The sequence below is a fragment of the Taudactylus pleione genome, unplaced genomic scaffold (assembly GCF_031769625.1).
Source record: "Taudactylus pleione unplaced genomic scaffold, aTauple2 ptg000004l, whole genome shotgun sequence".
Classification (NCBI taxonomy): Eukaryota; Metazoa; Chordata; class Amphibia; order Anura; family Myobatrachidae; genus Taudactylus; species Taudactylus pleione.
This window is the reverse complement of record NW_028284407.1, coordinates 5,379,798-5,404,052: the sequence shown is the minus strand read 5'-3', so window position 1 is coordinate 5,404,052 and position 24,255 is coordinate 5,379,798. Positions and strand designations below refer to the sequence as shown.

The window sequence follows — 24,255 nt, the reverse complement described above, 5'->3', positions numbered from 1 at the left end:
TTTTAGATGCGCTTATTAAAAAATATTCAAACCCACAAAGGTATCCCTGTAATCCTGATGTCCCTTCTCTCTCATGATTCATTTAGGACAAAATGTATGCGAAATTGAGCAGTTTTTAAAAGAAAAACTTAAAACAAATAAAGAGAGTGCATCCGAAAGCGGTATGAGGTCAGTTTTTGATGTAGCTATTTTACTGTTCCCATCCGGTACCTTTTCAGGTTATCTGCAAAACTAAGCGCAGATTACTGTACTTTCCCAAGACTGCTTCTACATTTCATGAAGCGCGCCCCTGAAACGCGCCCTTTTGGTTGGGAACCTCTGGCTTACAGCCTATCATTTGAAGTCCATGAAGACAATAAAAAATAACTGGGTATAAAAAAAAAAACACATTTCAAAAGAAAAAGTTTCCTTAAATTTAGCATTTCAGTAGTTTTCAAAGAGCTATCAAATCCAGAAACACATTATCACGGAAATCTCCCAATTTACCATTAATTTAAATATTGAATTTCAGTTGTACAAGTAGAAAATAAGTTTTGAAAGGAAGCTCATGATGAAGAATAAAAAATATGCAGTGGGTATTTAATAACTAGAACAACGGCGAGATAATTAACGGGCATGCATAAAGATTCATGCTTTATACCAAAATTTTAATTTTGCACATAAATGTGCCTGATGTAGGCAGCATTTAATCACCTAGCTGACAGGAGTAACTACTTTCATTTAACCTTGACTGAAGATCATGAATTCTAACAGGTTTAATTGGGTACATCATTTAACAGAATGAACCGAGCAAATTTTTCTCAATTCAGAGCGTATGATTGACATGCACAAGCAATGCTACGTCGCACAATTAACGCTGTTCTGTATTCCAGATATGGCCAGCAATTGCCACAACGATGTGACATTGTTTGATCATAGTAGCTGGGGGAAAAAAAAGAGTCGCCTTACCCTTGTTTAGAAAAGGGGAAAGTTTAAAATAATAAATTAACATGACAGACATTTGTGCATCATCGTTCCTTTATTGTTTGCTGTAATTCAATCACATTAATATGCAAAAAGTGTAAGGGAAAATATGTAAGATAAAAAAATAAATAAACCCTGAAAGTTGGTTTCCTTTTGTTACAATTGCTAATTGACATTTCTATAGCTGCTATTTACTTACTGTTTATGAATACTCTGAGCAATTGTAATAATGTATGTATATATATATATATATATATATATATATAGTGATATAGTGTAGGGGATAAAGAGGCGCACTGATTATAATGTGACACTCCGATTTACATAAAATAAATATTTAAATAATTGAATTACCATATGTGATACTCCTCAAAAAATCATTGAGTGGCTGCTCCAAAATAGTGATAAGGTATGGCACCCAATAAATAATATATAATAAAGTGAAAAAAGGAGCGCCTACTAGTGTCTAGAAAACTTTATAAAACAAACACGGAAAGTGAAAAAGCTCGTGATAAATCCACTACTTATCTGGTGAGATGTTCTTCGGTCAAATGACCATTAGGGAGGGATATGGAAAAGAAAAACAACATAGTGTGTACCATCCTGTACTGTGTATTACTTCATGCAGTCTAATAATTAAACTGACCCTTTTAGACACATTCCAGGGTCAAAAAATGATTATTTTAATGACACACTATCCAACAATGGTAAAAAAAAACTGCTGTATCTTGACCCCTCATAAATGCAGAAAAAAGGAATTTGCCCCCCAGCACACTGCAGCTAAATCAAAAATACTTTAATCCTACATGATAATAGAAATTCAGAGGTATTGGTTATATACATTTGCAAATATATGAATAAGCGCTGGGCCGACGTCAAGGCTCCTCTATACCAGCATCCCTAACATTAAGGGGTTCACGTCCGAGAAACAAGGCACCCCAAAAAATTCCAGCCAAGGACCATCCCCAGGGCATCACACGAAAAGGGGAAAAAAGGTGATAGTGAAGTGTAAAAGAATAGATGTGTAAAGATAAATCAATAAGTGTTAATGAAATGTAAAATAATTAAAATGACATAAATAATATACAAACGAATAGAGAAGTGAAAAAATATTCTATGTGAATTAAGTGGTGATGCCATGAGAAAGGTCCAGCCAGAACAACCCCGGGGGCCCCACTCCCAAACACTCACCCCAAAATAATTATTGCTACATAATAGTAGCACCCACTCTGGGTCATATAATTACAAATTGGTGTACTGCATGATAATAGTACATGTATGAGCTGAGAGCTAAATTACCTTGGAGGTACCCCAAAAAACCTCCACATGGCACTATAAGGATCAGCACCTCCTCCTAATGCTGACTCCATTCATGCCTCCAAACTGCAAACCAAAATATGGTAGTTGCTCAATCAGTTTAATGACATACCACAGGTGCTTGTAAAGGGCGGGGTTTACACTGAACTACAGAAAAAAGGAATTTGCCCCCCGGCATAAAATAAATGGACACATAAGCATTAATTAATTTGTATTTCTTGTACGTGTGTTTTTTTTACCATTGTTGGATACTGTGTCATTAAAATTTGTTTTTTAAAAATAATCCTTTTTTGACCTTGGAATGTGTCTTGGAAAATTCCCTTTGGGAAAGAAATGATCCCTAAAAGTGTCAGTTTAATTATTAGACATTATATGTATATATATATATATATTTATTCATTTAACAACAGGTTCATCCACAATGCCAAACATCACAATTTGCTTATTAGGTAGGTATATAGATAGATAGATAGATAGATAGATAGATAGATAGATAGATAGATAGATAGGTAGATAGATGTGTGTTTTTGTAGATAGATAGAAACAAGCATACTTAAGTATATTATATGGTGTGTTGATGGTAACATGTCTGTGGTGGGGAGGTAGTTGAAATCCCGGCTGCCCACACCAGTCAGAATCCCGACGCTGGCATCCCGACGCTGGCATCCTGACAGTTAGTAGTGGGGTTAGGGTTAAGTTTAGGCACTCGGGGGGAGGTTAGGTTTAGGGTGCGGGGAGGGATGGTTAGAATACTTACCGACATCTGGATTCTGAACGCCGGGATCCTGAGTGTCGGCATCCCATACCCAATCCCTATTTTTATAACTTCACAAACAGATATGTCAAAGTTTGACACATTGTCACTATTCCCCCCCTGGATGTTGCCATTACTCCCCTATTCATATATTCTGCTATTCCTCTCCTCCCATTACCCCAGCCTTAGCATCTAAGCCCAACTACTCTGAAGACCGGCCTCCTGTACAGTCAGATCCGGTGCAGGCACGTTCTTCTTGTGTATGTTGTCCTGTCTGCCTGACGCAGCAATGGGAACCATGGGTACTTCTATTATAGGTATTCTAGCCTAACCCTCACGGGGGGGGGGGGTGCCTAACCCTAAGTCCCCCCCAGAAGCCCCTAACCTAACCCTGTCCGCGCCCGGCTTACCTTAGATCAGTATGCTGGACGTCGGACTCCTGGCGTAGGTGAAATGACAGGCGTCGGGTTAACGACGCCTGTCAGTAGACCCCGGGATTAGACAGTTGGAAAGCCGGCGGTCGGCATTTCGACCGTTTGCTTCCTGACAGCATCCCCTTCTATTGTGCATGACGGAGATGGGATACCCTTTCACAATTATAATCGCTATAAATATAATGTTCATATGCTTGAGCACACATGGTTAAATACAAATGACTGAGACACTAATTAAATCATCTGTGATCAAACATGGATATCCAAAAAACCAGGACTGTTAGCTGGCTTTGAGTTTGCCAAACAATGCTGTTTATCTAGTATGATGGTAGTGTCTTCCAGTTTTTAGTCATATTTAGTATAGATTTTAGTATGATGGATTAGTATTCAACATTGCAAAGAGAGTTTGGTTTTCAATTGTCTATAAACTTTGTGAGATCAGAACTGACTGCTTTTTTTTTTTTAATCATTTAAAGGAATTAGACACCAACCTGGCTGCCTTAACAGCTTCCTTCGAACGAGCTACCATGGAGAAAATCCGCTGTCAAGAGGAAGTGAATAGAACTAACAAGACTATTCAGCTGGCCAACAGATTAGTGAAAGGTCTAGAGGTGAGGTCCTACAGGGCAGGCTAATGAAGCAACCTCCAGAAAGTACTTCTTTGTTATACACTACTGATCTGGCAATACTACAGGCACTTAGCCGGGAAACTGATGAGCTGAAAGGAATTATATCATTATCATGCATTTATTTTCATGGGAGAAATGCATTTATGACCTTTCTACATTTCCGGCACTTCTTTGTTGAGGAACTTAAATCAAGAGCGATAAATTTTGGAATATTAAGTATTATGTATCCGCCATAAATGGGATTAATTAAAATGAATGGAGTGTTAATAACAATAAAACAATGTTAATGATGCTTTTAAGGGCTAGTTTGCCAGTGAATATATTGTCTCTGGGCCAGTTCCTTAACTCTTTATGCGTTAGCTGGCACCCGAACACAGCTGTGTGAAATGCGTGGTCAACAGCTCTTGCAACACGCGGGTTAAATAAATACAAATTTATGTCACTGGTTTAGGTTAATTCTGTGACTCCTGAGGGAATGAGATCCTGTGTGTGCTTTGTAGCTGTGGAAAGGACGATCAGCCAGTCTCATTCAGTTTCAATCATCAATTTTAATCTAGTCACTAAATCACTCAGATCCTAGCAATGTCCATTTAAAGATTAATTTGGTGAATTTTCCTCTATGCTTGACTGCTGTTCAACGTGTTATTCCATTGTAACGGGATGTGATTGAATTTCAATTGCATAGCCAAATAAATGGGAAGGCAAAAGGTAGATAAACGCAGTGCCACAAGATTTATCTGAGCTTTATTTATGACCTTGGGTTTGGTTATAGACAATCCCTAGCAGGAGTTATTGTCATGTATTAGGAACCCTGCAAGGCTGAGTGTAGCATTTGCGTAGACTCTTTTACTTTGCTGGAGAGAAAATATAACAGATTTTTTGTTTCCTAATCTACAGGATCATACAGGACGCACAGCTTTCTGGTCTTATTTAAAAATATTAAATGCGAGCAAAAATCAGACAAGTAAAATGTGACTAAGTAGCCAGGGCCAGCTGTGTAATTATGCTGGTGTTGCTGATGATGTCACTGTATAAACATTTTAGCAGATGGCAGCTGTATGTACTGTATGATGCAATTGTGGTTTCTTTATTGGACTCTGCAGTTTTTCACATGTACTGTATGGTAGTATATATATGTTAAGACATAACGAATTCTGCATTGCAGATTGCACAAGTACATTGCGTCTTAAGTGAGTTCTATATTGCATCTTACACAAACTAGAATAGAATGTGTCTGTAAACCATTTTTATGTTTGTTATTTTCCTCTTTGATCCAGAAGTTATCTGGCTAATGGCATTTACTTTTCAGAAGAAATGAAATGAATTATGCAATGTAATGAGTCTGACAGCTGTTTTGTTAGTTTGTTGTATACAGCCTGACACCTATGTAACATCAACTACTGTTTAAAACAACATAAATAATTTTTTTTTTGCATAGTATTTTTATCTGGTATGTAATTTTGGTATGTAATTATGTGACTGACGTTCAGAATGCCGACTAGGGATTCATTACCGACGCCTATCATAATCCCGACGCCGAAATCCAGGACGACGGGCCCAACGAGGTAAGTCCGGGGCGCCCGTCTTCTTAGCCGCGTGGGGGAGGGTTAGGTTTAGGGTACCCCGGGGGGGACTTAGGGTTAGGCAACCCCCGGGGTGGGTTAGGGTCAGGTTAGGGGAAGGGGGGGGGGTTAGGGTTATATGCCACCAGGGGGAGGTCAGGGTTATGCACCCCCTTGGGAGGTTTAGGGTGCGGGGAGGGCGAGGTCAGGTTTAGGCACTGGGGGGGAGGTTAGGGTTAGGCACTCCTAAGGGAGGGTTAGGGTTAGTGGGGGGGAGAGGGGAGGGTTAGGTTACTTACGTGCCGCTGACGGGATTTCCTCCCTTCGGGCAGCCGCTGTCGGGATTTAATCCCTTCGGCCAGCCGCCGGCATTTCAATCCCATTCCTGTAATTTTCACTTGGTGAAAATGTTTACTATATACTAGCCTAAAGACACAAAATGTTTTTATCATGCTCTTGTGGCATTTTCAGGGAGGTGTGTTTAGATACTTTTGACCGACACACACACACACACACACATTCAGAGATGTACATTAATTTGATATTTCCATACAACTCAGATGTTTGCAGAGCTCTGCATGCTGCAGGAGTAGTACTGCGCATGTGCAGATCTGTTTCTGCTATGACGCTCGCAGTGCGCCAATAGCCGCAGCATGATTGATGCTGCTGCTGTTTGGGGACAGCAATAGGCAGCATTCCAGAAAACGGTATGTGTCGGCTAGTGGTGTAACAAGTACGGTGCAAGCGGGGCACATGCCCTGGGTGCCAGAAATGCCACCCCCCCCCCACACTGGTGCAGAGGCATGGCTTAGCGGGTGTACCTGCTGCCGATGCCCCTGGTACCGGCATTGTACAGGAGCAGTAATGTGCCCACAAGCGGAGCAGCGGGGAGCTCTCCGGCAAGACATGTTGGAGGCTGACAGCCAGACAATCAGGTCAGTAGGTCAGGTAGGTGGAGGGAGATGGGGACAGGATTGGGGCGGCAGTTACTAACATAGTGATATTATTCCCTAACTGGCTGCCCTGGATGGACCAGTCAGTATGAAAGGGGGCAGGGCCATGTGTGTTGGGACATGGCCGGCTCTCAGTGGGTGTGCTGTGCAGGATGCGTTAGACAGGGGGGCAAGTGGCATCTTCTCCTCGAGCCAGTATCTTTTACATTTTTTGGGAACGTATGTATGTACATCCTGGGAGACAGGCTGAGGATGTTTTTGGATCCTCTAATTGTGTTATAAGCAAAATGAGAGCGGCTGTGCAGCATCCTCTGCCCATCTCCCAGATGCCAGTCAAAATACCACCTCCATATATCGTGCAGACACACTGCCACAGGATATGACAGCCCCTGTAAATGGCTGCTAGAATCTTGATTGTTGGATGGCTCTGACTCGAGCTTTCCACCAATCAGAGTATAGGAACTGTCTGTAAGGGAGCTTAGACTCAATAAGGGCCCATGGTTGCAGAAAGATCCCCTTCAGTAAATGTTCCTTGACATCATCATTTACTATTCACGTGGACATCGAATGGGAATAGTAACCTGTGGTGAGCGAAGCGAAGCAGAGCGTGCCACCTTGCCCAAAGCGTGGCAAGAGCGAGCCCGCAAGGGTACAAATTTCCATTGTTGGTGGCCTTTAAGGTCATGGAACTGCATTTCTGCCCTCATTTGACGTCACGTCAAGGTACATTAACTAAAAGGGAACTATACACAACCAAGGGACCACAGGAGCGGTGAGTGTTTGGGTCTCTTCCACAGATCTGAGGTCTAATTTTTAACTAGGGTAACACATTGCGCCATAGGCAGGGCCAGACTGGCCATTTACAAATGCCAGAAGGGCCGGTATGGACTGAAACCTGAACGAGCAGCAGAGTGTGACTCAAAATACACTGTCATATTTGTATAGTTCATGGCTAATGTATTCCATTACTGGAATTGCATCTTAAAATTGCCTTTTCCATGGAAAATGCTTCTGGATGGTGCAGAACTGTCACATGTTGAGGGGAGAAAGGGAGAGCCGCAGGGGTCCTTTAAGGCGCTGTCACCCACTGAGGGGAAAATGGGGGAGGCAAATAGGAAGGCTGTCACACACTGAGGGAGGGGGAGACCACGAAGAAAGGCTGTAATACACTGAGGTAAGGAGGGGTAAGCTATCACACACTGAGGGGAGGGAGCGAAAGCTATCACCCATTAAGGGGAGGGAGGGTGTGGCTGTCACATGGGGGAAGGGATGGGTAGGATGTCACACACTGAGAGGAAAGAGAGGAAGCTGTCACTGCTGTCACACAGAAGTGAGGGAGAGGTAGGGTGTCACACCCTGACTGGGAGGGACAGGGAGGCTGTCGAAATCTGAGGATAAGGAGGTGTTGGCTGTCACACAGAGGGGAGAGAGGGGTAGGCTGTCACACACTGACTGGGAGGGAGAGGGAGGCTGTCGAAATCTGAGGATAAGGAAGTGTTGGCTGTCAGACAGAGGGGAGGGAGGGGTAGGCCGTCACACAATGAGGGGAGGCTGTGACACTCTGAGGGGAGGAAGGGTGAGACTTTATCACACTGAGAAGACCCACTGAGGAGACAGAGGTATAGTGAGGTTAGAGCTTAGATAAGCATGCTGCCAATCAGAAGTGGGTCCTAGGGGTTTGACTTCACCTCTTACCAGTCAAAAAAACAAAAGAAAAACAAATTTGATGTCTAGGTGAAGTCTATGTGCCAGTCGCCCCTGGTGGAGACATCCAAGAAAGTATAATACGGTCATGCACCTGTGTATGCATATGACAGCCACATATGCACTAAATACACATGCAGTGCACCTCTATATTTGTCTAGTTCATTAATATCTCCCACAGTCTCTATACTGATAAAAAAAAAAACATTTTAAAATAGTATTTTGCTATGAGTATTCTATTGTCTAGGAAAACTGATTGTCAGCTACTCTAAACCCTCTGCACGACACTTGCATACTGTACAGAATGTGGTGTAAGCTCTAGGTCACACTTCATCCTCCAAAGGCAAATCTGTTCCTTCTAGGTGCTCACTGTCAGGCCATAGATCACAGTAACCTGATAATAGATGTGTCAGGTAGGAAACACTGTTACATTCTGCTAGTTATTTGTTGGCTCATTGCTCCCTCGTTATGCAAAAGTGATGGTGCTTTATGTTCACTCTCCTTATAAAAAATAACAGACAACATATAAAGACAACATCCAAGTAAGTAATAATGGTCCTATTCATGTACAGTTAAACATGGCACTAGGAAGCACTCTCTGCATTCTTCAACTTCTTTTTTTAACAGACACCTAAGGAGCAGGTTCAAAATGTAATTCCTTTAATTAGTGTTATAATTAATATTTTTATTTGTATCTTCCCAGTTCTCTTTGTCAAAGGTATAAAGAAAAATATATAAATCCAGCACATAGAAAAATATTGTTGTGACACTGTCTTACCTTGTAATTATACAATTACCTTTGTATATACAGTAATATGATACTTTTAAGTGGTATGGGTACATGATGCCGACCAGGTTACAATACCGACAGCAGTAAGTAGCCTTAATCTAACCCCTAACCCTCCCTCCCGATGCCTAAACCTAACCTCCCCCTAGTGCGAAAAAACTAACTCTCCCTCCACGCACCCTCTCCCCCCCCCCCCCCCCCTTAGTGTCTAATCCTAACTCTCCCCCTAGTGTCTAACCCTCCCCCTAACCCCGCTACTTACCTTCAGGATACCGGCGGTCGGGAGGCTGTCGCCGGTGTGACTCAATTTATCTGCATCTATGGAATTGGCTAAGAAATTCCACTTCTGCTCCAGAAGGAGGTTTGGAACATTGGGCCTGATTCAGAGATGGACTGAATGCAGATATTTCCTCAGTCGATTACCGGTAAACTGCGCTTGCATCTAAGTCGCACTGCGCATGCGTCAAGGTACATTACGGTCATCTCTCGCAGTGACTAGTTATCAGCAGTATGATTGACAGTCAGGAAGCGTTTGGGGGAGAAACGGCAAAGCGCAGACATAGTGAAACCATGTCAGGGTTCAGCCTAGGATCGGCCATCACTTACCTCCGCGCCAGCTTCCCCTGACTTCTCGTGCAGTCAGACGTCTGGTGCGGCGGTGGGGGACGCTTTGAGAATTCTGCCTTAGGTGCTATAGGATTCCATAGGAGGCTCTGTGGTTCGGAGATGGGAGTTTCCGTCATGGGCGCAGCCATGACAGTCCTTTCTCATGTGACAGTATCTCTACCAATGGTAGCATGGTCTCGGTCAGCTGACCCTGTCCTCCTATTAGCTGCTACCCATGGGTTTATATCTGGCTCCAGAACTCCAGGAAGTTGTCTGAACAATGTTTGTCATTCCTAGTGTATACTAGTGGTGTCCTCGTTCCAGGTTCCCTTGTGACTACCTCGAACCTGTGTGCAACTCCGTGCCACCTCTCGGTGCAACAGTGCGGCACTCCACCTCTGCCTGTGTACTACTCCGTGCCACTTCTCAGTGCAACAGTGCATCATTCCACCTCTGCCTGTGTGCAACTCCGTGCCACTTCTCAGTGCAACAGTGCATCATTCCACCTCTGCCTGTGTACTACTCCGTGCCACGTCTCAGTGCAACAGTGCGGCAATCCACCTCTGCCCGTGTAACACTCCATGCCACTTCCAGGGAAAAATAGTGCAATACAGTGTGCTCTTTATCAGAACCTGTTGGTAGCTCAAGTACCATCTCCTGACACTATAGTGTTTCTCCAGAGACACATTCCTCGGGCCACCGTCTGTGTGAGTCTCTATTCCCACATGCGTTGGACACTTGATCAAAGGACCACAACCTGCTTGCCGGGTGCAGCAAAACCCATATCCCGATTGGTAGGGGTCACTGGTGAACACCTCCCGGCAGGTTAGACCCCGCACCATTGATCAGGTCTCGTCAACGTCCAATCTCTGTGGATGAGGAGATCATACATTCAGGCCCCTCGCCTCCGATTCCTTCCACAACCTCGGATTTCTGCTTTCAGTACTCCAGTGCCTAGCGTGACAGACCATTTTTGGGGGCGTGGCAGCCTGCGTCTGCGATCCGGTACTCAATAAAAATGGCTCCAGCGCCTCAGTACACTTGGCCATTCTGCGTGACCATAGGGTTACTCGGAAGGCCGAATATCAATGGTGTCACTGTCGTGTTCGGATTTTTGCTGTGAATTCCGACCTGAGTCTCTGGCAGGTATGGGTTCTGGAGTGGATGCCTGGAAACTGGCTGGTCTAATATAGTAACGGCTCATGACAAATAGTCTGAGGCTGAAGGAAGCTGGATAGTACTGGGGAATTGGATGAGACCCTAAACAAAGGTGCGGACTCTTAACATGCTGGTGGTTTTCCCCAGGGACCCCCGCAAGGGAGTTTGGGCTTAGCTGTGCCCGACGTACAAGTCGCGGCTCTCTGCTTGGGTTTCCCTGTACTGGCAGCTGACGACTGAATCATCTGGGAAGGAACCGGACTGGACTATATCAGACTGTAACAGATGGTAAAGAATATCGGACTGGAACCAATGCTAGAGGATATTGAACTAATGGTAGAGGATATCGGGCTGGAACCGAAGGTGTAGGGCCTCTAGGATGGAAGCAGCTACTGGTGCCAGGAGTGCAGCAAGATGGAAATCTGCACAGGAGTTGCTGAGTAGAATAGAATATGCACAGGAGCATTCTCTAATGCAGGGGTGGGGAACTTTTTTTCTGCCGAGGGCCATTTTCATATATATAACATTTATTTGCGGGCCTGGTGCAGGCCATGCCCCCTCCGTGTGACATCACACAGGGGCGGGGCCACAATCACCGGTGATTACAGCAATGCCCAGAGCTGTAAGGGCAGCTGTGTGACCATCTGAAGCATCCTAAGGACACTCTAGGCAGCACTGCTGTATAGATTCTGGCTGCAGGGTGCCATTCTAGGCACCCTGCTAGCCAGATGAGGCTAGCAGAAAAGGCTCAGAGGGCCAGACCAAATGATTCCGCGGGCCTTATACGGCCCCCGGGCAAGGTTCCCCATCCTTGCTCTACAGCTTCTACAGCTGGGCTGAAGACAACATTGCAAGTGCTCAGAGAATCATCATAGCTTCAATCGTCAGGTAATAGCAAACTGGTCTCCTTTTTGTGGATGAACAGTCACCTGAGTAAGACTATCATGGCTGCAGCCAGCACTGGAGGGAATGCTGCACATGGAAGCTGGGGAGACTGCAGGAGATGAGAAGAAGGTGCAGCTGGAGGGAGTATATCACGGAATCGGATCATGGAGCGGGGAACCAGGTAAGTGACCCTGTGGCTGCTGCAGATAGTGCTGTTTGTGACAAAAGAATCTGTGACCAATGCTGCATATTTGCACACAGACCGTTGGATTTGCGAAGGAACTGGTGTGCGTCTCAATACAATTGCACCCAGAAGGGTGGTGAGCCTCAGGGAAAGGGGACCTTTTTAGAAATAGTACACTGGCATAGCAGACATCGCTCTCGGTAAAAGTGTGTCGCTGTCTCCATCTTTTCTTAGTTTTCGTTTGAACCTTCATCATAGCTGGGCTGGTAAGGCTTCCCCAGTGTTGTCAAAACTATATAATATTTACTAAAGTGAGAGTTTTTAGAAGTGGAAATGTTGCCCTTAGCAACCAATCAGATTCTAGCTATTATCTTCTAGAAGGTGCTAGTTAAATGTTAAGTAGAATCTGATTGGTTGCTATGGGCAACAGCTCCACTTCTAAAAACTCTCACTTTAGTAAATCTACCCCTAAGCCTCATCAGCAGGTCCTGTGATTTCAGAGTTCACAGTAGTTGCATCTAATTCAGATGACTTTGTGCATGAATCATAGCTATTTTACTGTATTGTGCACCAAAAACAACAGTAAGCATATATAAATTGTTATTGTAATTGTTTTGTCATTAAAAAAAATGTACACCTGATCCAGTTAAGATAATTATTTATCATATTCAAATATTTTTTACTGTAGGTACTAAATTTTATAAACTGTAATTATGTACTGTAGGTTTTTTTCCTCACTGTACAGTATGTGTAAGCCTTTTGTCCATTGTAATGCAACTAAATCAGGAACACGACATCAGTAATTTGGGCTGTATCAAAACACAACAATGTACATGTCATTTAAAATGGGTGTTTTCTAGGATTCAAACTTGTGAGACACCAAGATAAATGTGATTAATGGGCATATATTTTTTATAATTGTTTACCTATAATTAGCACCAAAGCAAAATGTTTTGTTTTTTCATAGACTGGCCGAAAATTCTATTCTTGCTCCAGTTGAGTTTACAATCTTAGGGCCTCATTCAGACCCACTCGCAAGCGGCTGTTCGCTCGCAAGTGGGTCGATGGTGTCCACTGTGCATGCGCACGACGGAGGGAGCTCTGTCGTGCGCATGCGCCAGACGCGACGAGCGAAGGACTTTCCTTTGCTCGTTGTGTCTGATCAAAGGGGGCGTGCTGTCGATGTTGATTGACAGCACGCCCCCTTTGGTGGGCGTGCCGGGGGCGTGCCTGCCAGACGGAGGCGTTCCCTAGGGATCGCCTACCATCAGAAGCCGGCCCCACTGACATCACTAGTGATGTCAGTGGGAGTGATTTTGGCTCTGATAGAGCCAAAATCACTCCAGGGCTTGTGGTCGAAAACCCCGACCACAGGCTTCTGGTCGCACTGGTGATGGTCGCGATGGTCAAGACAATCGCGACCATCATCCTGCACGCTCGTATGTGCTGTGGGTGGTGACCCACAGCTATATGAGCGTCCAGGAGGACGCTCCATTTTTATGGAGGACGGCCCTCATTCAGAGCGAGCGCTCTGCTCAAAGCGTCTGGCTCTGAATGAGGGCCTTAATTCCTAATTATTATTTGTAAAATGATTGCAATTGAGTCAGAAGCCCATTAGCCTAGTATTATGTCCTTGGGCTGTGGGACAGACATCTCAGAGGAAACCCAAATGAACTTAAAAGCATGCTGCAGATGCAGGAATGTAGTTGACATCCCGACAGGCATGCCGGCTGTCAGAATCTGGATGCCAGAATCCCAACAACAGTCTGAATACTGGCTCCAGAATCCCGGTGGTGCGTATTAGGGTTAGTGTTAGGGTTAGGCACTAGGGGGAGGGTTAGGCACTAGGGGGAGGGTTATGCTGTGAGAGGGGAGGGTTAGGCCGGAAGGAGTGGGGAGGGTTAGGCTGCGGGAGGGAAGGGTTAGGCAGCCGGAGGGGTGGGTTAGGGTTAGGCAGCCGGAGGGGAGGGTTAGGCTCAGGGAAAGGTGGGTTAGGGGCAGGCTGGCCTACCCTCCCGATTTGGTCGGGAGCCTCCCGAATATCGGGTGCCGCTCCCTACCCCCCTGACTACTAGAAAAACCCCCGCAACGGGGGGGTCCCGATGACGCGCTTCGAGCTGAATTGCGTCATCGTGGCTCCGCCCCCTGCTTCACAATGCCTTTTTGTGAAGAGGGGGTGGGGCCACGATGACGCAAACATGCGGTTACGCCCCTGGCCCCGCCCCCAAAACGGCATCATAGCCCGGCCACGCCGCCCCGCAGAACGCAAGCATTCAGCTCCCTCCCGGAAGGAGGGAGCTGAATGTCGGCAAGTATGGTTAGGGGTAGGATTAAGGTAAGGGCTACTTATAAAATTCTGTGTATTCTGGCCGTCGGCATCCTGACCGCCGGGATCCCGCACCCAACCTCTCCAGGCAATGCTGCCGTGTCCCTGTTCCCCTGTAAATGGACCAACTTTGGGTATTTGTTCAGGGGTGTTACTATCTCATCCTCAATTAAATCTTTTTTATTTGCATTGCAGTCAGAGAATGTCCGATGGGCTCAGTCTGTAGCTTTGTACCGCAAACAAGAGCAAACCCTTTGTGGAGATGTCCTGCTCACAGCTTCATTCATCTCCTATGCTGGCTCTTTCTCCAAAAAGTATCGCCATGAGCTTGTAGAGCACTTGTGGATGCCGTACTTAAGAACTCAGAAGGTGAGGCTCGTATTACAAATAATCGGGAAAATAAGTTGCTTATGTACTGAAGCATATGTGCTTTGTGAACATACCAACTGAGCTCTTAAGAATATTATAATGCCAATCTTTCATTGCAAAATACCCCAAATGGTGGAAACACTCGCTTATTGAGTGCCCAACTGTGCTATGGCATTATAACAACTTTCGCAGCCAACAGGCGTAACAGAAGCCTGTCCATGTGAATTTCATGTGCTTAATGAAAAAATTGAAAACTGTCTTAACTTGGCAAAGTGAAATGATATAGATCCACAAAGTAATTTTATCAAACTGAAGCCCTTTCTTTTCTTCGCGAGATTATGGCTATGTAGTCTTTCTCACAGCTAACTAGTCTTTCTCGGTTGCCTGGACAAATATTACAGAAGCCACAGCGTTAAGTCTGGGACATATACTGTACCACCATTTAATTAAGCAGCTGCCACCAGTGTACCAGCAAGAACAGTTACTTATATAGTGCCAGCATATTCCATTGTGCATTACATTTGGGAACAAAACATTAATAAAACAGCACTAGATACTTACAGACAGACAAAGAGGTAAGAAGGTCCTTCTCGCAAACTTACATTCTATAGGGAAATAGGCATTGATATATATATGGAAAATTGCTATATATTGCATATTGGGCCAGCCAGATTGCATATGTTCTTGGTGGCCTAGAATCAGGAGGATGTGAAAGTAAAGAAAATATGTAAAGTTATGTGTGGCCTGAAGGGATATAATTGGGTAGGATAGCTTATGGAGGTTATGTGGGCAGTTCTGGAATTTGATAAGCTGCCCGAAGAGATGAGTTTTCAGGGAAAGCTTGAAGGTTTGGAGGCTTGAGGAAAGTCTTATTGTGCTTTTGGATGAGATACTCAGATCTTGTGCAGAGGGCAGAGCTTGAGCTGGGAGATAAATCAGATAAATCTAAGAGGGCCTGGAGAAAGTGTATCTAGATGCAATTTCAGATGTATGAGGGGATGGTAGGAAAGAAGATGGAAGGTAGGATGGAAAGAAGACTGTGAGGAGCAAAGGAGAGGAGTGAGTCAAGGGAATCCCCAAGGGTGTGGGCTTTGGAGACTGTTGATGATGAGGGAGATTTGAAAATAATTGATGACCCTAGTATGATGGAAAGTGTTGAGCTTTCAGTAATAATGGGCCATCAATGTGTAGGCAGGAGAAAGACAGTATTGAATTCATCAGAATAGAAGTGATACTGAAGGAGAAATAAGTGATACAGCGGGAGATGTATTAAGCCTTTTACAGAGTGGAGACGTTGCCCATAGCAACTAATTAGCTTGTAGCAAGCATTTATCAAGTACATTCTATAAAATGCTAACCTATAGAACTGTGTCCAGTCTTCACCTATAGCATCATCCCTCTTTTCTATAGAGTGCTGTATGCTCATCGGAACTCGGTTGCATAGGTTTATCTAGAGACTAGTGCATATAAAAGTATATAAGAGACAAAGGGTCTGATTCAGAGCCTGACGCTATTTGCGCTCGCTCGTTCAGGAAAAGGGGCTGGCTATTCAAATTAACCGTTCGCTCTTTGCAGTCTGTTGACGCCTCTATGTCTGAACGAGCTAACAAAACTTGCGGTCGTAATTTTGAAAAAAACGCCCCCTGGCCACTCGCATCATACGTCATGTCCGCTATTTATTAGATTAATCGAGTACATCGAACGGCGTATGAACTGCTCGCTATTCTTGTGGTTGTTTTTTCCTACCGTAATCTTGCGAGCAGTTCTGACTATAAAGCAACCAAGTGACGTGGTCAATGACGCTGCTTTATTAATTATGCACACCCTTAAAACGCCCGTTTTGACCTTTAGGCACGCCTGCTTTCGGAATTCCACTCCCCGTTTTCAAGCACCTTCCCCTGTTACCACCCACATACGCCTCCTCTTGTCACTCAAAATAGCAGGCATTCGCTATTTAGCGAGCACACGATTTTCGGCCGCACTAAGTGGTTCGCGCATGCGTATTACAATCCGTACGCATGCGCAGATGTGCGAACATTGCTCGGAACGAACGAGCGGCCGCTTACGAGCGGCTCTGAATGAAGCCTAAAATTCCCTGATCAGTACACAGTGGTGGAAATTCAAGTATTCTGGATGTATACAAAATGGCAAGGAATGGTCCGATAACAATCCTAGAACAGGGCAGGTGGATAGCAGAATAGTGAGGTCAAGGTGGGCGACAGACAAGAATAGCCAGCAAAAGGCAGAGTTCAGTAAAGGTGGCCAGAAAGGGATAGTCTATGACAGGCAGAGATTGAGGAGAGGCAGACAAGAGCAGTCAAATCTAGTAGTGTCCATAGAAAGCCGAATTACAGACAATACAGGGCACAAATGCAAGCAAATGCTTTACTGGTAACATGTGGATGCCTCTGATAGCATTATAAACCCCCCTGAAATCAATCCCAATCAGCCCAGCTCTCAAAGCAATAAAGAGTAAAGTCTAAGACTTGAGCACCAATGGGGTCAGTGGAATTTGGGTAGCAACCACAGTAAAGAGTCTAAACAGCCTGAGATGCAGGAGAACACCTGCTCCTGTCCCAGATTCTGATCACACTGGGCTCCACCATGTGAATTTTGCATTTGCCAATCCAAATATTCAGAAGCAGACTGACTGTACAGGGGGTGTTTCTAAAGACACTAAAGAGCACCATGAAATGCGCTAGATGGAAAAGTAGGATCAATTATGCACATAGAGAAGCATTAAGGGTCTGTAATTTTGTGGGTCGTACATGAGCCTTACTGAGTGATTATTGATTACTTGTCTGTTTCAGTTTCCTATTCCAATGACGGAAGGACTTGATCTCATATGTATGCTGACTGATGACGCAACTATTGCAAAATGGAATAACGAGGGGTTGCCCAGTGACAGAATGTCTATTGAAAATGGCACCATACTATCAAACTGCGAGCGATGGCCGCTCATGATTGATCCCCAACTACAAGGAATCAAATGGATTAAAAGTAGATATGGATCCAGATTAAAAATTATTCACTTGGGTCAGAAGGGGTAAGGAATCATTCCCTGTAATACATTATAATAAGTTGTAGAATTCCACTCTATATACAATCATAATGCTAGGATACTGTTTTTTCAAAACTACATTCAGTGTGGCACTAATCATTATTATATCATCATTAATGATGCTGTAAGCTTCTGACCAGTCTAATCTTATTGCAATAATGAATGTATTACAATATTATTCTGTTTAATTTCTTATGCAGGTACGTAGATGTCATAGAACAAGCAGTTGTGGCTGGAGATCCAGTTCTAATAGAAAATTTAGAAGAATCTATTGACCCTGTTCTTGATCCCTTGCTTGGAAGACATACGCTTAAAAGAGGAAGGTAGTAATTATTTCTGTGTTTATGAGGCGGAATACAATCTCTTCTAAGGGAAGCTCCAAAAATTTGGATATATATGAAATATCATGAAGAGGTCCACTATCTTCCCACATCAGTTTTACAGGAGCCTCAAATATTTACTCCAGGTGGCCTTTTTCAAAACTACAGAGTCTCTGGTGGATTTAAAGGACCAATCATTTTAAATACAGAACACACTAGTTTTTTTTATTTCATATTTTTGCCCCTTTAAAATCCCCCAAAAATGTACCTCCAAGTGTGACCAGACCTTAGTGTAGAACCCCTTATTTCAGTATAGCGCAAGCTGCGTCAGCCCAGAGCAACCCTAAAAGGTTGTTGGTTAAATCTGCTAATGCTTTATTAATAAAACATTTCAACATAAAAATATACATTGTTTAAAACTTATTAAAAAAAAATACTTTTTTTAACCTTAAATGTAATTTTCCACATGGCCCTATTTGTACTTTGTTAATAATGCAGAAGATGGGGTCCGGAGGCTTGGACCTAAAAATGTTTTTTTCTTGGATGATCAGGCACAAATATTAGGTATAGTGTAAAACCATCTTATCCTATCATTCAGTGTTCCTTGGCGCTTGGTGCAGGACTCATACAGAGTTTAATTTGTACCATTTCTTAAAATGAATGTACACCAGTGTTGGACTGGGGAATGAAGAGACCACCAGAGGAATGGAAAGGCTAGTGGCCCATGCTTAAGGGGTGTGGTAAGCCACCAGATGGGGTGTGGCCAACCACTACAGTGATTTAACTAGCCATTAGAGAGTGCATCGTCCAGGCCCTTTTATAAATATATATAGTAAATACTAATAGTGCATGCATGATAATGTACCAGATTGATAATTGCTACGCACTGTAGTGAATACACCATAGTCCTGTGGATGCAGTGTAATGTAGCATATGTATAATAATAATAAAGTACTTGATGGTGATTCTAGCTATATAATTCACATTAATGTATTGTACATGTTACAGGTGACCCCGCTACTGACTGGCCAGTGTCTAACATTCAATAACTGCATTAGGTCTAGTAAAGGTGAAATACATGCAATTGTATAAAAAAAATCAGTTATCTACGCTAGCACCACTGGGATGACTTAATTGTAGGTCAGTGAATGAATACAGAGCTACAATGCCATTCCAGTCATTGGCAGGAACTGTGGCCCTGATTCAGAGCCGGACGCTCTGACAGAGCGCTCGCTCTGAATCTGTGCCGGCCTTCTTGTTTTTTAGAGCGGCCTCCTGGTTGCTCGCATAGCTGTGGGTGACCACCCACAGCTATAGCAAGCGGCCAGGAAGATGGTTGCGATGGTCAAGACCATCGCGACCATCGGGCTTGTGACAAGACCCTTGTGGTAGGGTCTTGTTGCCGCAAGCCCCAGAGAGATTTCAGCTCTCACAGAGCCAAAATCTCTCCCACTGACATCACTTGCGATGTCAGTGGGGCCGCCCCCAAACGGAGGCGTTCACATGGGAACGCCTCCGTTTGGGCAGCCACTCCCCCGGCCCGCCCACCAAAGGGGGCGTGTTGTCACTCAACATCAACAGCACGCCCCCTTTGGTAAAAGACCCGGAGCGACCGTTTGCCCGTCGCTATCCGGGTCTCGCGCATGCGCACGACGGAGCCAGCTCCATCGTGCGCATGCGCACTGGACCACCATCGACCCGCTTGCGAGCGCATATCACTCGCGAGCGGGTCTGAATCAGGCCCAGTGTTCTTAAGTCACCCATTTGTTTTATTATTCCCTTTTGTTAACTTAACTTAAGCCTATACCTAGAAATAAACACACTGACATGTGTATATGGAATTAAAAGAGGTCACAGCCAGAATTTATTGATCAAATTGAAATTTTAGAATAGGTGGCAAGAAGACCGCAGTGCTCTGAGGCCACAGCCCGATGTATACTAAATAATAGGGGTGGATCCCCGCCCAGCGCAGACTGACCTGGGACAGTACCATCCTCCCTTAATTGGCACAACCTTGGCCCCTCCTTTGGAACGGAGACCATGTCCCCCCTCTAGGCGGTGAGGAACTTGCCGCTCTCAAAGGAAAGATGCTACCCAGGCACTCCTGCGCTTATAATAGGCCGCCCAGGAGCACTGCTTCCTGCAGGCTGCACCTCTACCTGTTGGGAGAAACCACAGACAAATACACAATCCAACAAAAGAAAAAATTATACAAAGCAGCTTAAACGGGTGGGTGGGGTTGAATAAACTGGAATGAGGAAGATGGCTCCTCTCACCAGGCTATTTATATGGGACCTCTAAGCCCTCCCCTAAATCCTACAATAGGCTTATACTGCTCAAGTGACCAATAACTAACCGCACCCCCCCAAGCTTTTAACCCTTAACATACCTAACAAAATGACATAACAAACAGGGTGCTTATGTATCCTCAAACTTATTCAAGTATCGGATGCATTTATGATAAAGCCTAGAGCCAAAAGAGGAGGCGACAGGGTTGTGTCGTAATCACCCACTTTGATTGGCAGGGGGGCAAATCTTGGTGTAGCTTCTATAGAATCGAACCAAGCACCCATGTTCATTAGTGGTCCTGCTGCACCAGGTAACTGATTCTCTAATAGAGTAACAAATTGTTACTAACAATATGTAATTCATATGCAAATCTGGAACCTGATCCCTAGAGGAGGGTGTGGGCCCTCAGGCAGTGGGATCCACCAGGGTTTTCCCCTGTTCCCCAGTGGACCAGTCTGACCCTGATGTCCAGCTCCACAAGTCGTAATATAGAATATTATTGTATGTACCTCTTCAAACACAACAACTTTACTACACAGATATAAATTGAAAAGCCCATTGCCTGATAAACACTACTTGAAGAAGGGTCTGTGAAACGGGAGATAAAAAGCACATGGATGTATCTTTAATGAGTGCACACCCTGCACCCATATACTATACTTACCTCTCCGGAGCCAGACGGCGGTTCTGCAGAAATCACCAGGAACGTGGTGCAGACGCCATGTTCCCAGAGACCTGTGTATGCGCAGTAGATTCTGGTGCATGGATGCTGCACACTGGCTCCCTCCACTCTTAAACCACCCCTGAAAAAGAATAAATGCAAACACTAATATTAAAAGATTTATTTTTTAAATATGAAATAAAGACAACATTCATAAACCTAAAACTCTTCACTGGCAATATAATAATAATACTAATTATGCACCAAACAGCCACTAAAACACAAATAGTGCAAACAACCATTCCTGTATTTAATACAATCCATATTAAATAAAAAATGCAGCTAATACATATATAAAAAATATAAAATACACTACTAACATACATTTAATAAAGTGCATATATAATTCCACATATATTAATATATATGGCCATATCCAATTAGACGCGAATAGCCTAGTTTTTGTGAAAAGTTTTGCACAAAATGCGTATCGTGCAGTCTTATTGCCGAACTTTTTGCACTTGTGAATTCTCCTTACACTAATAACCAGCTAACTGTTTTCACCATCTCAGAGCAGGTGAAAAGTTGTGCAAAACCCCTATATGGGGCAAAAAATGTGGGGGCTTGGTTCAGAGCCCCTTGGACACCCCCACTAATGACAAATTAGGCAAAAATCATTTTTAAAATAGCTTAACTTGGCCAATAATGACATGTCATTTTTGGGGTGAAAATTTTTAAAGTGTTGGAAAATGGGTTTAAAGTAGAGGGTGTGGTATTTTGGGGGGCCCTATGGATGGGACATGTGTTTGAAGCATTGCAGGTTGCTGCACCAAGTGTATTTCTAAAATAAAATTTAAAGTGCACTTTTTGGACTCAAAAATATACTTCCACCCAGTGGCGGATCTTACCTAGGGGCTGCGAGGTTGCAGCCCTCCCCCCCATTAAAATCAGTCACTTCACTGGCGGATCTAACCTAGGGGCTGCAAGGATGGTACTCCGCCCCCATTAAAATCAGCCACTTCAATGAAGCCAGTGCAGTCCGTAACTGCACTGGCTACACTGTGACTGGAGGTGGCTTCCTTTTGGAAGCGCCACCTGCCAGTCACACTGAAGACAGGCAGCCCCAGGGGGTGTCTCCTTCCCCTGGGACTGCCAGTCCGGGCTGAGATCACCAGAGAACGGCTTCCAGTGGAAGCTGGTGCTCTGCCTTTCAGCCAGCCCCACAGGGTTTCTCGGGGCTGCACCCAATGCAGCCTCGAGAAGCTCGTGTTATGCATGCGCGGCGCTACCGCCGTGCATGCACCGGCCCGGATGCCTGCCACTGTCATTGAGCAGGCGCTGGGACCTAGGCCAGCAGCAGCAGCCCGCCTCAGGTAAGAGGGCAGGAGCCGCTGCTGCTTCCACCCATTTTATTGTACCCCTAATTTAAGTCTTGCTCTGTCTTCCAGCCAGGTACACAGAGAGCGTGCGTAATGGGTGGTTTGATGCGGCGGCGGAGCTGGCCTAACAGACACTAGAGGTCCAGTAGGACCCCTAGCATCTGTCTCCTCCTAGGCGGCGGCCATTTTTGGAGGGACGTTTCCAGCAGATTTCATGTGGACGGCAAGTCCACATGGAATCTGCAGCCCCCAAGCCATCGCGCCCCACAAGCCTCCGCGCCCCCAAGGCACCGCGGGGTCTATGGGGGCTGTAGCTACGCCACTGTACCCACCATTGATTTTATACGAATATGTTTGTATTTGTTTTTGCTTTGTGTTTTTTTTGTGTATGTGTAATGCTGCCTTTTTAAATTAAGTAAACACAAGTTATATTTTATATTAATTATAGTACACATATCAGGACACAAGCCCCTTTAATTCGGGTCCTGCAAAAATCCTTTTTCTTTTATAGGTAGTGTTTAAGCACACATCAGTTTGTTTGTTCTATCTAACTTTTATACAGTATAATGAAAGCTTTTTTTTTCATTTCCTCACTGTCTTTTCTCTAAATGTAAGCTTAACGATTACTAAGAATATTTGTCTTCCCTGATTTATCTATTGCTACTGATCATACAATATTTTATTAGCATACCTTCCCCTTATTTTATTATTTTGTGTACAATCCCTGCTGTATTGGTATTTTTTGATAAAGATATATGGATATGCAGCATAGACATGATAAGATTAATAACACATAGCACAACACTATAACCGTAATAATAATAAAAGAAACAACCTGTCAATCAACTTACCCAGCAGTTTTAGTGTCTCAATCACTGGCCCTTTTTTAGAATAATTATATCATCTGATATTTCCTTAGGTACTGTTAAGCTGCATACACACACAACGATTTAGTAAATGAACGATTTTAGTAAACTCGTTAACTAAAATCGTTAATTTACTAAATATAAGGAACGATTTTTTTTTAACTACAAACGATTTTGCATATTCCCTTACTGAAATCGTTGCGTTGGTCAGTCTGACTGAACTACAAACGTGAACGCGCATGAATGATAATCGTTCATCGTTTTAACTCAGAAAGTGAACGATTTTTTCAACGATTGAACGATAAACTATTTCGTTATCGATAATCGTTCAAAAAATCATTGTGTGTGTATGCACCTTAAGTAATCCATACATCCATCTATGATTAGGGTCAGTTCATTATTTTCAATGTCTAATTAAACTTATCAATCATAGTAATTCTTATTTGAAAGCGCAGTACAGCTAGCCCAGCCAGTCATCTCCCCAATAATCTGCTAATACAGGAAATGTGTGCGCCAGTAGCTGTACGAGATCCGTATCTTTTTTTTATTTTTTTATTCTGTAATCCTTTAAAAATATTTGGCTTCCTTGCACAAATGCCCTATTAGACAACCCTGGTTCATAACTGTAGCAGAGTCCTCCCCATGCTGAGTATTGATCCAGCTGAACTCACTTGCACAGTTCAGCACTACTCTGAAAGGTATGTTTAATTTCTCACTCTCTTGGGGGTATGTGATTCAGGGAGTGATTTCATAGTGTGTTGTGACTCAGAAAATGACTACTACTTACAGCACTTTGGTTGTCATTCTGAATTTCAATGACTGTTGACTTCAAAACAAATACTTTGGTAGATAGAGGTGAGGAGGAAAACTTGCTGTATGGGGAGGACTCGGAGCTTAAAAACTTGAAATATTACTTACAGTGTAGTGATACATTTTTGTTTTTTATTTTAAGATATACATTGGTTTATTGTTTCAAACCTTTAACAACCTTGTCTAGCTTACTTAACTTAAACTAATAATAACGACACAGACAACAAGAGCTTGGCTA

General features: G+C 43.9%; 1 protein-coding gene across 4 annotated transcripts in view; it reads left to right on the top strand.

The window, feature by feature from the left end:
* LOC148543364 (dynein axonemal heavy chain 11-like) overlaps nt 1–24,255 on the top strand; it is a 361,950-nt gene that overhangs the window by 197,535 nt on the left and 140,160 nt on the right. For 3 of the 4 annotated variants that reach the window (XM_088472011.1, XM_088472001.1, XM_088472021.1), the window contains 4 exons: nt 3,945–4,079; nt 14,458–14,631; nt 17,442–17,677; nt 17,893–18,015. In XM_088472011.1, coding sequence (XP_088328137.1) covers nt 3,945–4,079; nt 14,458–14,631; nt 17,442–17,677; nt 17,893–18,015 — 668 coding nt within the window. Of the gene's footprint in view, nt 1–102; nt 169–3,944; nt 4,080–14,457; nt 14,632–17,441; nt 17,678–17,892; nt 18,016–24,255 lie in introns of those variants that run through there. The other variant, XM_088472029.1, reaches the window with a different exon arrangement.